Source organism: Oculina patagonica, chromosome 7 (genome assembly GCF_052425735.1).
Source record: "Oculina patagonica isolate OP01 chromosome 7, crgOcupat, whole genome shotgun sequence".
In the NCBI taxonomy this organism is placed as follows: domain Eukaryota; kingdom Metazoa; phylum Cnidaria; class Anthozoa; order Scleractinia; family Oculinidae; genus Oculina; species Oculina patagonica.
In genome coordinates, this window is record NC_135764.1 from 13,091,561 (window position 1) to 13,106,825 (window position 15,265).

A 15,265-nucleotide genomic window follows, 5' to 3' on the forward strand; every position below is an offset into this window, starting at 1 on the left:
ATGTGAAGTTCAACGTTTGGCGTTTGGCGAAAAACATTAACATTTACATCGCATATACGAAACACTAAATAAAGCCATGGCATCTTGTTTACACATGTTGTCAAACAATGCAATGTTCATTGTAAAATTATACATTTTGTTAAGCTCTTCTGACAACTCTTTTTAGGGTGCTATCACAGAGGAAAAATCAGAAGCAACTCATATTGTGTATGGACCTCCACCACCCTTTCCAGAAGGTTATGATTTGTTTTCACTTGTATTTGCTTGTTTGTTTGTTTGTTTGTATGTTTGAACCATCCTACAAGCACTGTAAAACTTCTAACTCAAAGTAAGTTAAAAAGTACAATGCACTGTCAGTAATGTTTGAAGGTGAGAGATTGTATACTGTACATGTTCATGAATGTTCTTGGACAGTAAAATTCCATTTTAACTACTGTATCTGCTGTAAGAAATGTAGTGTCACTATTCAAGGCTATGCTCTAAGAAAAATTATAAGGAACCCAAAGGTTCCAAACTATGAGATCCAGGGTGCCCAGCATAAAGCTTATATTAAAGAAATAAAAATTTAAATTAATTATCTGGTCGCCCAAATACAAAAGTTAGTCCCTTAAGGCACCCGGGTGCCCTTAGAGCGCAGTCCTGCTGTTTATTTTTGTATGTTGCCTTAGATCAGCCTTCAGGTGTTACGGTAGTCAAAAATATAAATATAGAGATAATGAGTACAACTTGCTAATCACAGATTAAGTTGTCTCATACTAGTTTTGTTATCCAACTGATATTTGATTATTTTTCCTCTCAGAGGAGTGGTTAAGGCCACTTTTACAACAGGACAAACAGGTTCTTGTACATTGGTGGTATTACCCTGACAGGTAGACCTGTGAACTATATTTTGTATAAAATAATTACATGTAAACTAATAAGGTTTGTTGCCCAGGGGAGTTACTTGCAGTATACATGACGGGGAGGTCCGACGTATTTTTTTGGGTCGAAAATTTACACCCTTGGTATTTTTTTAGGCCAAGAGATCTGTCATGTTTTTTTTTAGGTCTTAAAGTCTGTTTGATTGAATAAATCAGTATCAAAATTTTGATGCCAGGTATTTTTTTGGGTGTAAAATTTCAGGCTCACATATTTTTTTGGGTTCGCAATATGAAGCTCCGTCGGACCCCCCCCCCCCCGTCATGTATACTGCAAGTACCCCCCCCCTGGGGTTTGTTGGTGTTGGAAGTGAACCTTCACATGCAATTGACTGCATGCTCATGTATTTTGCTGGTTACTAGACCATGTTTCAGCTCCCTTATCAAAAAATACAAAATACATACAGTCAATAAGATAATGCATGTTGGTTTGATTTTTTTTTTTTTTTTAAAAACAGTGTGATTAAATTTTCTTATGTTTTAGTTTAAGGCCCGGTTCAGATGCCGTACTTTTCATGAGCCAAACTCAATTCGAATTTGGACCCACCCAAATTGACAAAAGTACACCTCTTGATTCAGACGCCGTACTTTTTGGTCTTTCCGAGGCCGTTCCTAATACACTTCCAATAAAACCAGTCTTTGAGGTAAACTGCTGGCAAAGTACATTATAATAATTTATGACTTAGGATCAGCACATGAAAAGTATGGCGTCTGAAGCAAAGCCGTTCTAAAGGTGTTCCACAGGCGAAATTCTCGGCCAAGCCAGGCGGGAAGAACGAGTGAGCTGTAACAAATTGAAATAGCCGTTGGCGTTCTAATTTGATTCAGACGCCGATCTTTTCATGTACTTAATTCAAGGAATTAGGTTTGGCTCATAGAAAGATCAGCATCTGAACAGGACCTAAGATAAATTTCAGAAAGGGTATTAATATTAAGGGAAAAAAATCAAACTGAGCAATTCAGAAAATAATGTTCTAACCAAAACAAGTTCGCATAAAATGATGTTACTTGGTTGTTTACTATGTTATTCTACTGTATGTAGTTACGACACTTGGGTGCCTTCGACTGACATTGAGGATGAGCCACAACCTGAGCCCCAACACCAGGGACCCTGGCAGGTAACAACACAATGTACTGTGGTATAAATCTCTGTTGTAGCTCAATATTACCCTTGGTACAATTTGGTATATAATTTTTTCTTTGTTCTGGAAAATAATACTTATGATGTAAAAATTACTTAAATTTTTTGTTTGGGTACATAGTTTATGTATTGTTACTTACAATGTAAACTTCAAGAATAAATGAATAAATTGAACAGAAACTTAAATCATAAAAGTTCCTTTAGTACATGTATGGTACACTGCAAAGACAATCAATCAATAAATTAAATATACTTACACAGCATACATGTACAGTGTAGGTTCAAAGTCACCAAGTTAAAATAATTTATAATATACACTCCCATTGTCATTGTTGAACAATGTGATTGGTGATAATCTTGTCCATCTATAGGTAAATGCTCGCTGGTTGACCGACTTGGACGTGTTTAATGAGTGGATGAATGAAGAAGATTATGAGCTCACAGATGCTGATGGAGTGAGTGATAAATAATTCTTGTTTAACCTTTTCATGGTAGATTGTTTTGTTCGAGAAAATATCCATACCCCTCCTACAGAAGGTTTTTAATTTGAGTCCCCCCTCCACTCTGGAAATTCCAGTTAAGCCCCATCCTTCCCTTAAAAAATTTTGGCTTTTGCGCCTCCCCCCCCCCCCCCCAACTAGGAATTTCCAATGACCTTCCATGGGGTGGGTATGGATATTTTTTGGAACTGCACATTCCCTCTGAGACTTTAAGCCCAGACTATGATCTAGTACATTTAAAACCTGTGAGTAAGAACCTAATTTTAAGAACCTGTTTGGCTTAAATTTGCCATTTAGACACCCTCTATAAAAGAGCCTCTTCAGCCTTAAATTTGGAAATAGGTTGCACTGTTAAAGATGAATTCAAGTCCATACTGCGCAATCTCCGCTTGCAATGTTTATGTGAGTCTCCTACAAAGGAATGTTTACAAGCAAAGTTAAACATTCTGTGACAAACTTACCTTTTTATTCATTATTAGCACCAGATATCCTTGCAAAACAATAATAAGGAGAATGAGAACCTCAAAGCTTTTTCAAACCGACGTTTCAGCTCATCGGAAATTCTTGAAAGAAACGAACCGTAATGGCGGACTCAAACTCTTCATGTATGCTATTACCGAAGTGTAACGTTTTAACAAATTCAAAACAAAAACGAAAACAAATCCTGAGTCTGCGCAGTACGAAGTGGAAATCAGCTTTAATGCCAATGTTGAAAACCATACAACCCTCCAAGTTTATTTTTTTCCTTAGTGGCCATTTGGCCACCAACTTCTCAAGTTTTGGTCACCAGTGAAAAATTTTAGTCACCAAATTAGGCTGATGCTTTCGATCCTTCCTGTCAATTTTAGTCACCAGGCTGGCGACCTTGGTTCAAATTTAGTTGCCAGCTCCAAAATTTTAGTCGCCATGGCGACTAAAATGGTCTTAACTTGGAGGGTTGCCATAAAATATTATTTATTGATACAACCACATAAACATAAATAAAATTTCATAAGAAAAAGGCTGAAACTACTTAAAATTATATGTACAATGTATTAACAACAAATGTAAATTTTTCGTTTTTTAAATTTTAAACCTTTTAGAACTTACATAGTCTAAATTTGTGCTAATTACCATTAAAATGTAAGAACCAGTTTAGGCTACACTGTAACTTGAGAAAATGCAGGTTCTTGCACGTGTGTTTTTACTGTAGTGCCTCCTGCCCCTAATCACTTCATGCACGGGGGAGAAACTATACAATCATGTACATTTTTAAGAAGTGAGGCTGATGAACCATCAGACCCTACTGATTCCTACTTAAGAACTGGAGAAGTTTTACATGTACCTGACACATACATTTTCGCGACCAATGCATGTCTTACTGGCTGTGGGGGCCTATGTGTTGCGAAAATGAGAAACAAAACTCTCTTACAAAAGTTCTCTCACAAATTATTTTCAACACTTCAGGGCAATAAAAGAGAAACTTCGCCAGCTCTAGGTAAGTCCAAGGAATACATGTATTTACTTAACAGTACTTGTAATTATGTACACTGCAAAATAATAGATGGTTGAACAAACTGGAGAAAACTGACCTGTCCTTACATTACATTGATACCATTTTATACAGGAAATCGTGATACTAAATTTTCAGAATTTTGGGCATGCTAGTTTTGTTTGTTTTTGATTACACAACAAGAAGAGCTAATGGGATATTTCAATGAGCATCCATGGCAAGTTGCAAGAACCGGAATTCAAGGCAAACAAAATTTATTTAGAGTTAGCAGGAAATTCGAGTTATCTGAGGTCGAGTACCAAGGTAAAATGTATGACTGAAAAGAGCGGTCAAATCCAAGGGAAATGGAAGATAGTTCGAGTTAGCAGGGGTGTTCAAGTTATCCAAGTTAGAGTTACTGGGGTCCTTCTGTATTAATCATGTTTTATATTTTTATTTAAAACAGCAAAGACCAGAAGGAAAAGCCTAAGAACTGGAGCCAGCTCTGATGAAGTAAGTACAGCAGTAACAGTACAGAGTAGTGAATTTATAATTATAGAGTGTAGCTGACATGCCCTAAGATTCATATGCTTTCTTCCATCACAGTCACTCAGCGATTTTTTTTCCTTCATTACAAAATGTAGCAAAATTCCCTAGTAAAAATAGGCCCGGAATTCCAGGTCCGGGGAGGATTCCAGGTGGAATCCGGTGGAATTCCGGGTAAGTGGAACCCGGAATTCCGGAGTCCGGTGGAATGCCAGGTCCGGAGTGCGGGGTCCAGTGGAATTCCAGGTAAGGGGAACCCGGAATTCCGGAGTCCAGTGGAATGCCAGGTGCGGACATCTGGAGGAGTCCAGTGGAATACCGGGCAAGTGGAATCTGGAATTCTGAGTCCGCTGGATTTATATGGAGATTTTGTATTTCATGGCTGCACCCAACGCCATGATTTTCCCCAAAAATCATTATGAGTGAGAGTTCAATCAAAACGGTAGGCCAAATAATAGAGCTTCTGACAATCTACACAATTTTTTTCGTCTGTACAATTATTGCATAAGTCTAAAAAAATACTTGAAGACATGGTCTAAATGGATCGTTTCCACTAATAAGCTTAATGTCTTCGCTAAAATACAGTCAGCAGTACAAACAGGTACAAAGAATAAAACGTATTTATTTATATTTGTCTCAGTGGCCACTTGAGTTCAACGTTTATAAAATATAAATAAAATGAGATAGGTACATATTCTTGTGGCTTAGCAGCTTATCAGTCGATTGAAGCAGGTTTATTGAACGAGTGTGTGGTTGCTCCACGGCTCGACGCTGGTTAACAGTGGATAACCTTTCCTTAAAAGAAACTTCAGATTAGACTTGACTTTTCACCGAATCAAACCGCCGAGCCACAAATTAATGTCCTGTGTTCAGTAGTTTATAAGTTCTTCTGCGATGGAGAAATAGTAAATCCAAGAAATCCTTTTGTTAGATCTTCACAATGTTAAATAATATTCAGTGGCAGCTCGCCGTTCGTTCTGCGTGCCAAATCTAAATCAAGAGTTGGGTTTGAGACTACAGCACACACTTACCGCTCATTGCCCTTGTAAACAGGTTATGTCACTCATTCTTAAGTTTCTTGCTTCATTTATAAATATCAGCAGCTTTTAGTAATATTCCATTTACGTCCATATTTTGCGGGCGATGTCCGCCACACAAAGTCTGCCGCTGTCTGCAGTTTCTTGCATTTGCTCCTTGAAAGTCTGGTCTTAGTAAATCCACTCCAAAAATTAAATCGGTTTGTTAGTGTCAGTACAATCCTGGAAAGTAGAAATCCTTGATATAAAGAAAATGTTTGTTTTCAAAGACATATTTCCAAACAAGCCATGAAAATTCTGCATGCTTTCACTCGGTTGGATTTTCGTGACAACACAAACTGAAACGTGATCTCTGACATATGAGACGTTTTAATCTAATTGGTCAACTTTGAAAAACGTGTTTAGTTTTCCGCCTGTAATGAGACCTGAACGTTTTATACTAGACCGTTTCTTTAAGCGGGAATCGTCTCTCCTGTTTCTTCATGTAATGTGTAGTTTATATAGGTAAACTCCTTCCTTTCTGCTGCCGGAAAAAAGATTCTCTGCAGCATTGTAAACAATGTAATTACCTGACGTTTTTACATTGGAGTGGAATGCGTAGCGACGCCGTCTCTGTCCTGAAATGTTTCGATGTTTGAAACAGTTGTTCGCGTGAATGAAGTGGTCTCGTCAGCAATTGTGTTCAGCTATAAATTATTTCATTACCTCAAGAAATGAAACAGGCCAACGATCGATCTTTGAATCGGTTTGTGGAATGCAAAGCGACGCCGTCTCTTTGTTGCTTTGTGCTGAAATGTTTCGATGTTTGAAACAGTTGTCTGCGTGAAATGAAGTGGTCTCATCAGCAACTATACTGTGTTCAGCAATAATTTTATTACCACAAGAAATGAAACAACCTACGATCGATCAACTGAGAGGTAAGCACTTTTAAACAGTTTAATTTGTGTACATGTATACAAATTAAATGAACACGTCGATTACGATCGCGAGCAAAAACAGTTGGTCATGCGATCAAAGACATTGAATATCGCATCGTTTTATTATTTGATCTTGTTTTATTCGCATGTTAACCACAACCAAGAATAAGTGTATCTATCTTTCAACTTTCTATCTCAAGTCAGATTCACTTAATATGTACATGTAAATGTAGAGATATATTTTTATAGGAATAGTTGTTAGTAAATAAAAAGGTTGAAAGTCACATGTGCATGTTTGTTTTTGATTAAAAAATTTTCTTTCGTTGCATTCATTTCACCGTGTGCAAAATATTCTTTGCATTTATAAGTACATTGTAGAGTAAACATTGTAAGGCTGCTTTTCTATTCAAAAAATCCATGTTTTCACTGCTCCAGTTCAAACAAGAAAATCAGTAATGCTACTAGCTAATTCCGGCGGTATTCCGGCAAAACTCCAGTCGGAAAAGCTTCGGCCCAAAATTCCGCTGGAATTCCGTCCGGACTATAGTCCAGAATTCCGGCGGAATACCAGGCTGAATTTGCACTGGAATTCCAGCTGGAAAAGTCTGCAATTCCGGCGGAATGCCGGCAATAATTCCGGGGGAATTCCGGCCGGAATTATCATGGAAATTCCAGCTGGAATTGTCCAGAATTCCGGCGGAATGCCGGCAATAATTCCGGTGGAATTCCGGCCGGAATTATCACGGAATTCCAGCTGGAATAGTCCGGAATTCCGGCGGAATACCAGCGGAATGCCGGCAATAATTCCGGTGGATTCCACCTGGAATCCACCCGGATTCCGCCTGGAATTCCAGGCAAGTCCGGGCTGGAATTCCGGTGGGATTCCACCGGAATTCCGGGTCTGTTTTTACTAGGGTTAGGTTTATAATGTAATTTATATTTTTTATTCATGGAAGCATAGTTAGTTGAGTATGGAAGTATTGTTTATACCGCAAAAATATCACTGAATGAGTCTTATGGAATCCTTGCACATATATGCAGATTCCAATACTGCTGACTTCAGGGAAATACAGGCACTTTTCTTGTTACATGTGTAGCTCTGTTAAATTGCCCTTAACTATAAATTATTGGTTTTATTAAGCTTAAATATTTGACACACTATTAACAAAAGTTGTTTTCGTTAATTTTTGAAAGAGAATTTAATTGGGTTTTTGCATTGTCTATATGTGTCACTATGTGGTGTAAACTGAAAAGTGTAATTTTAAGCATTAGGTGTAATAAGTTTAAATACTATATTGTAAGTAGAGTACCGTAATTAGAGTAATGTAACATGTTGTATTGTAAATAGCGCTTTTGTGTAAGTAGTGTAATGTAATGCAATGTAATGTAACTTCTTCTTTTTTTGTCTTGCAATAAAAAAATAAAATAAAATTATAAAAAATACTGCTGACTTCAGGGAAATACAGGCACTTTTCTTGTTACATGTGTAGCTCTGTTAAATTGCCCTTAACTATAATTAATTTTGTGTACAGAGAATAGTGTGCCCTGTAAAATTCGGGCTGGACTTCACAAAATATTTGCTTCATGTAGAATTAATTGCCAGTACCCTTAAGAAAAAGTCTACCCTGTAGAAACCCCCCTGGAGCCCTGTAACCGGGGTGTGAAAAGGACCTTGTTACAACCCTGTTGCAGCTCGTAAATTGGCACAGTTAGCAAGGTTGTTTCTACCAAGCAGCAACCCTGTAACAGCCCTGTCATGGTATTGCCCATTTAACGACAACACTACCCTGTGGCAGCCCTGTACCAAGCCTGTAACAGGCTGTCCATAGGCTTGTCCAGGACAGCCCTGTTGCAGCTCGTAAATTGGCACAGTTGGCAAGGCTGTTTCTACCAAGTAGCCAAACTGTAACAGCCCTGTCACAGTTTTCAAACCAGCAGTCCCTGTAGACCTCATGAAACAGCCCTGCAGAAGCTAGTTTACATGGTTTGTGCAACCCTGTACTTGCATGCAACAGTGCAAAATGATTCTTGTATACTAAAACCTCGCTCAAAATTAATGTTTTGCCGCACAAATCAACATACATGCATTGCCAGAAAATCAACAAGAGTTTGAATTGCCAAAAGAAATATATATTAAGCTTGCTTTGATAAATGAGCATACATTCACAATTATGCAAGTTTTATTTTATCTACTCAGTACCAAGTCAATGTCAACAAATTTGCTTCATGACAGTGCTTTGCTTTGTTACAGTGTTCATTTGAAACTCAAATGCTATTTTTATTTTTGACTTTTTTTGCTCTAATTTGTTAAGTTACATGTATAAATGAAGTGCACAAATACTTAAGCTTTCTTAGAAATTTTTGGAAAAAGATCTATCTGGGAACTCTTACTCTTACTTGGAATTTACTGAATAGAACTGCATACATGTAGGAACTAAAATTAAAATTAAGGGCTGAAACCGAAATATCTAGAAATGTGTTATAATTATAACTACAGTAATTCTGTGCAGTATTACGTTTATGCGATATAACTAACCTTTTTATTCACCTTTATGGCTATTCTTTATGTCTCTACAGTTTCATGTAAATAAACGAATCTAACTTGAGATAGAAAGTTGAAAGACAGATACAATAATTCCTGGTTGTGGTTAACATGCGATACTCATGTCTTTGATCGCATGACCAACGGTCTTCGCACGCGATTGTGATTGCCGTGTTCATTTAATTTGTATACAAACTGTTTAAATGTGCTCACCTCTTACTTGATCGATTGTTGGGTGTTCCATTTCTTTGTGGTAATAAAATTATAGCTGAACACAATATAATTGCTGATGATACTACTTCATTTCACGCGTACAAAAAACTACAAATGTACAACTGTTTCAAACATAGAAACATTTCAGGCCGGGATTTCAGGACAAAGAGACAGCGTCGCTTCGCATTCCACAAACCGATGCAAAGATTGATCGTTGGCCTGTTCCATTTCTTGCAGTAATAAAATAATTTGTAGCTGAACACGATTGCTGATGAGACCTTCGTTTCACGCGTACAACTGTTTCGAACTTCGAAACACTTTCAGGACAAAGCGACGGCGTCGCTACGCATTCCACCATGATTCCACTGACCATGTAAAGACGTCAGGTAATTGCATTGTTTGCAACGCTGTAGGGAATCTTTTTTCGGTTTCCCTTTTTTCCGGCAGCAGAAAGGAAAAAGTTGAGCTTTACCTACATAAACTGCACATGAAGAAACAGTTCTAAGAGACGATTCCCGCTTAAAGAAACGGTCAAGTAACTGAACACGTTTTTCAAAGTTGACCAATTAGATTAAAACATCTCATATGTCAGAGATCACGTTTCAGTTTGCGTTGTCACGAAAATCGAATGAAAGCATGCATGTTTATAAATATGTCTTTGAAAACAAACATTTTCTTTATATCATGGATTTCTACTATCCAGGATTATACTGACACGAACAAAACGATTTGATTTTTGGCGTGCAAACTAACGAAACTTAAACCCAGAGATCAGACTTTCAAAGAGCAAATGCAAGAAACTGTAGACAGCGGCAGACTTGACAGACTTTGTGTGGCGGACTGTTTTGGCATCACCGCCCGTAAAATATGGACGTAAATGGAATATTACTGAAAGCTGCTGATATTTATCAATAAAGCAAGAAACTAAAGAAGACATTTAACTTAATTTAAGTGGAAACATCCATTTAGACCAATGATACCGGAATAAAGTATACTAAGTTAATGGTAAGCTGAGGAAAGGTTCTATTTTATTCTTTGATTTTTCCGTTTGATAAAGGCCCTCAATTTCATATGACAAAGGGTACAGAGCTTGTTGAAGCAAACAATATTTACAGAAACAGCAAATAAAATAATCAAGCTTTAATAGCTATGTTCATTCAAGGCTCTAAAGCTGAAGTCGCTAACCGAGCAGATGCATGTACACGGATGTAAGACTTACACATGTCATGACTTGTTTATAAGAACGATCAATATGCAAACGTTACCTTTTTTTAGCTAAAATCCCTTAATATAAATTTCACAGCCCTGCTAGAACCCAGTTACAACACAGCCCTGCTTGTTATCGTGCAGTATTATAACCCGGGTATTGTGCAACATAACTTACAGCCATTTTGCAACCCTGTTCTACTACCTGTGTATGGCTTGACAGCCCTGTTTAAACCCTGTTGTTATGCATGTATATCTTCACAGTCATGTTACAACCCTGTTGTACTTTGCATTTAATCTTTACAGCCCTGTCACAGCTCTGCTTCTCTTAACTCAGGTTATATTGCAGCCCTGCTACAACCCTGCCACATCTAGTTTTCAGCCTTGTAAAAAACTAAAAAGGGCTGGAAACAGGATTCCACTGGGCTTCCACAGGGTTTCTACAGGGAAGACTTTTTCTTAAGGGTACCTTTTTAAGGTTTAAAAATATGCAACTCATGATATTATAAACTTGTGACTGTCTTTATATTTTCATTTCCAGCAACCTTGCAGTCCTGATGGAGGTAATGTGCTGTAATCTTGTTTCTAAAAAATTATATGTTGTAGTCACAATCCCAGGGGGGTACTCCGGCTTGTAAATGACGGGGATGATCGAATGGAGGCAAAACTCAGGACCCCAAAAAATCCCTAAGTCTTCCGACATTACCCAAAAAATCCCTGGACCAAAAATAACCCTGAAAAAAATCCCTTGTCAAATTACCCCTAAATTGCCAGGAGGGGCAAAAATGCTCGAGTTTGATTATTCATCATACTATAAATACGCCAAGGCACTTTAGTTCGTTCTTAATACCTAAAAAAAATCCCCTATTTGAATCAAGTCACTCAAAAAAATCCTTGCCAAATTTTCCAACCCAAAAAAATCCCAGAATCGAAAATTTCAAACCCAAAAAAATCCTTTGATCATCCCCGTCATTTACAAGCCGGAGTACCCCAGGGGTCACAATCTTCACTCTCATTCGCTAAGAGCTTACAGTTAATCCTGAACATCAGCACAGTCATGTGACACTGGTATAAAAGGAATATTCTTCAACAAAAAAGGACTTTACTTTGTGCGAATGGTGCCTTTCCTCGACACAAGCTTATTTGCATGAACATTGTACACAATCATGTAACGCTTCTATAAAAATCAAGAAAAGTTATCCCTTTAAAGAACAAAGTGTGTGCGATTATGTTCTATCAGCGAATAGAAAACAATCCAAAATCCAGTCAGGTCCAAGGATTTCAAACACAACATGGCTGAGTTTCTACTAAACAAAGTAAGACTGTATAATATTTTGTCAATGCTGTTTTCTAATGTCCAGTTTGTCCTTCCTCTACACGTATAAAGGAAAACAGAAGAAAAGAAAGAGATCCCCTTCACCTGAACAGAAAAAGAGAAAGAAACTGTAAGTCAATTATTGAATGATGTAAATCTTGTATAAATGCTGCATATGGCTCTTGCAGGTGAAGAAAATTATGAGTCAGAGTAAAAATTAATTGGTACCATACACTGTAAATTGTATAATTACGGGTCAAAATTAGCTTAATAACCTCTAGTAGTTAAATGAATTTATTTTTTTTTAATTTTTAATTTTAATTTTTTTTAGCTTAAAACTCATTTAGTGAGAATTTTATACGTATATTTTTGTAATTTTTTATATATACCAGGTTGAGAAGTAGAAAATTAAAATTTAAACATCTCCCTTCCCTCATTGCTCTGACCCCCCCCCCCCATTCCCACCATCCTGACTTACCCTCCCTCCCCCTCCCCTATCTTCTGCTAAATTTTACCAGTATGTTGAAAAAACTAACCAGGATTAAAAAAATTACCTGAATTTTAATTAATTTGACCTGTAACATACACACATTTTTTATTTTATTTTACCCCTTGTATACTTGTACATGTACCGTAATGATTCGAGTTAGCACCCGGGGCGCTTATTTACTTTTGGCACCTCAAGGGAGGGCGCTTATTCGAAACAGGGTGCTTATTTTCATTTTTTGAGAAACAACCAAATGTTCAAAACAAAACTTAAATAAATACCGTAGAATTCCGGTTATAAGCCCTGGGCTTATACAACTTCGTAAGGGTTTTTGGGTGGGCTTATAAGCGGAGGGGCTTATATTCGGGAGGGCTTATAAGCGGAAGGAAAAAACGTTTCAAAACGAGCCTCGGGAGTGTTGATCGAAATACGTTTTTAAGTTAAAAACGCACAAAAAAGCAACATTTAGCCCTGTTCAGTACTGTCATCCGGTAGAGGGGGGCTTATATCCGGGGGGGCTTATAACCGGATGTATTTTTTTGTTTCCAGGTTGATGGGCCTATAACCGGGGGGGCTTATAAGCGGGGGGGCTTATAACCGGAATTTTACGGTATTTAAATAACTAACAATAACAGAAACTGTAACAGTAACAAACTGTTGAAATTTCAGTTACTTTTAAAAAGAATTGTTCATTTTAGCAGTAAATATATACACGTACGGTACGGTGAAGGTTCATGAGTTTATCTATTCGACGTCAATGGCCAAAGTAGGGACAGTTATCCACAATAGGGACACTTATTAGAATAGGGGCGCTTTAAAATAAGAATGAGGACGCTTCTTAAAATGGGGGCGGTTATTGGAAGGAGGGCGCTAAATTGAATCATTACGGTATGTGTTAACCATTTTCAAAGGGAAAATTACGTTTATTTACTTTAAACAATTGTGTTTTCAAAATAGGGTGGGACCCACAAATCCTAAAAAGAAATCTGGTAAAGAAGAGGACAATGACAGGTGAAAATTTTGTTTTTTGTTTGTTTGTTTTATGATTTCACTGTGTTGGTAGTTGGTGTGACAGTTGTTTTACTATTTGTTCAGGGCTACACTCTCTTATTCAAGACTTTATAATAGTTGAATAAGAGCTGAAAGAACTTACACGAAGGTCTATTATAGGGGGTGGTTTAGTCCGCAGACCACCATATATCTTTCTTCCTAGACCCTAAATTTCTTTTATTTTCTTCTGAATGCTGCTCAAGACCGCCATGAATTTCTTGACCATTAACCGCTTGATAATAAAGAATGTGCCTGCAGACTGCTACTCAAAATCTGCTTAATCCGTCAGACCTCCAAAGTATAATAGACCCTCTCACATGCGTAACCCAGTGCTATACATGTACTTGGAAAATAGTGAAGGTACAATAAAACATTGTCACTGATGGGTTGATTTAACTGGCTCTCTTAACCACTGTCAACTCAGCTCTCTTTGCAGACATTTCTATAAGGCAGAAAAGTACATGTAGTATTGATTCCATCCCTGCATTTTTCAGTTATTTCAATATAACTTAACCCTACAAAATGGACATCTCTTTATAACTACTTAACAGTGGATCCCTGATATAAGGATATGCCAAGGGAGCAGTAAAATAATATCTCCTAATATAACGGTGTACAGATAATATCGTTATATCGGGGGGATTTAACATTCGGTCCGCTAAATTCGCATCGTTATATCGGGCATATTGTTATATCGAAGATCGTTATATCAGGATTCCGTCCCATACATTTTACTGTAACTTTTGCTGGGACATAGAATATTCATTGTTGTATCAGGAATATTGTTATATCGAGGATTGTTATATCAGGGTTCCACTGTATAACCCTATAAAATGGACATCTCTTTATGACAGGTGTTTTGAGCCATTGCCAATGTTAAAATTAATATACAGTGGAACCCCGATATAACGATATGCCTTGAGGGAGCAGTAAAATTATATCGTTATATCAAGGGATCGTTGTATCGAAACTCCCGATATTTAACAATTATTCTGCGAAATCGCACGGAATATCGCCTGATACTTAGCCGACGAGGCCATAGGCCGAGTTGGCTAAAATCAGACGATATTCCGTAAGATCGAGCAGGATAATTGTTTTATTATTCAACAAATTGTCAACAAAATACATTTTGTAGCAAGAAAAAACTGTGATTGTGCAGCATTTCTAAGATTTCGGGCAAATCTTGACAACCTACGTATATCGCAGGATATCTGTCATGTACGGATGACAGATAACAATCACATTTTGACCATATTTGGGCAGCGTGCGCATTTGTTGAATAATAAAACGATATGGCCGTAAAATCACCGAAAATATCGTTATATCGGGGTAAACCTAACATATACTTTTTTACTGGACAAAGAGGATTAGAATACAGTATCATTTTCGTATATCATCGTACAAAAGGTGTTGTCAGAAACGTTAGAGATCACTCGATTACTGTTATGTTATTGGATTAAATTCAATATTTTGCTTGAATTGTGACTGTTTACTGATAATATCGTTATATCGGGGAAGATTTTACTTTCGGTCCACTACATTCTCATTGTTATATCAGGAATATCGTTATATCGAAGATCGTTATATCGGGGGTTTGTCCCATACATTTTACTGTGACTTTTGCCGGGACATAGAATATTTATCGTTATATCGGGAATATCGTTATATCGAAGATCGTTATATCGGGGTTCAACTGAAATTAATTGAGATCAAAATATATTGCAAAATAATTATGCACCTGCTTGTAAATGTTTTTTTGTGTTTTATTTTAGTGATGATGCCACCAAAGATCTTCCTGATCCATCACCAGTTCCTAATGTAAGAATCAAAGCCTTTGTAAATACATGATAATCGTTCTTTAAACCTTGTTGGCCCTTTTGTTGGACAACTGTTGTCTGCATTTTTAGGAGGAGGCTCTGAGTT

The 15,265-nt window shown here is 37.3% G+C and overlaps 1 protein-coding gene across 2 annotated transcripts in view; it reads left to right on the top strand.

Moving 5' to 3' along the window:
• The window catches only part of LOC144661243 (SWI/SNF complex subunit SMARCC2-like), a 38,612-nt gene that overhangs the window by 7,250 nt on the left and 16,097 nt on the right, over positions 1-15,265 (top strand). For both annotated transcript variants that reach the window (XM_078521941.1, XM_078521942.1), the window contains exons 7-16: positions 167-236; positions 800-869; positions 1,960-2,035; positions 2,430-2,513; positions 4,005-4,035; positions 4,496-4,542; positions 11,032-11,053; positions 11,878-11,935; positions 13,250-13,303; positions 15,115-15,160. In XM_078521941.1, the coding sequence (XP_078378067.1) occupies positions 167-236; positions 800-869; positions 1,960-2,035; positions 2,430-2,513; positions 4,005-4,035; positions 4,496-4,542; positions 11,032-11,053; positions 11,878-11,935; positions 13,250-13,303; positions 15,115-15,160 (558 nt within the window). The remainder of the gene's footprint in view (positions 1-166; positions 237-799; positions 870-1,959; positions 2,036-2,429; positions 2,514-4,004; positions 4,036-4,495; positions 4,543-11,031; positions 11,054-11,877; positions 11,936-13,249; positions 13,304-15,114; positions 15,161-15,265) is intronic.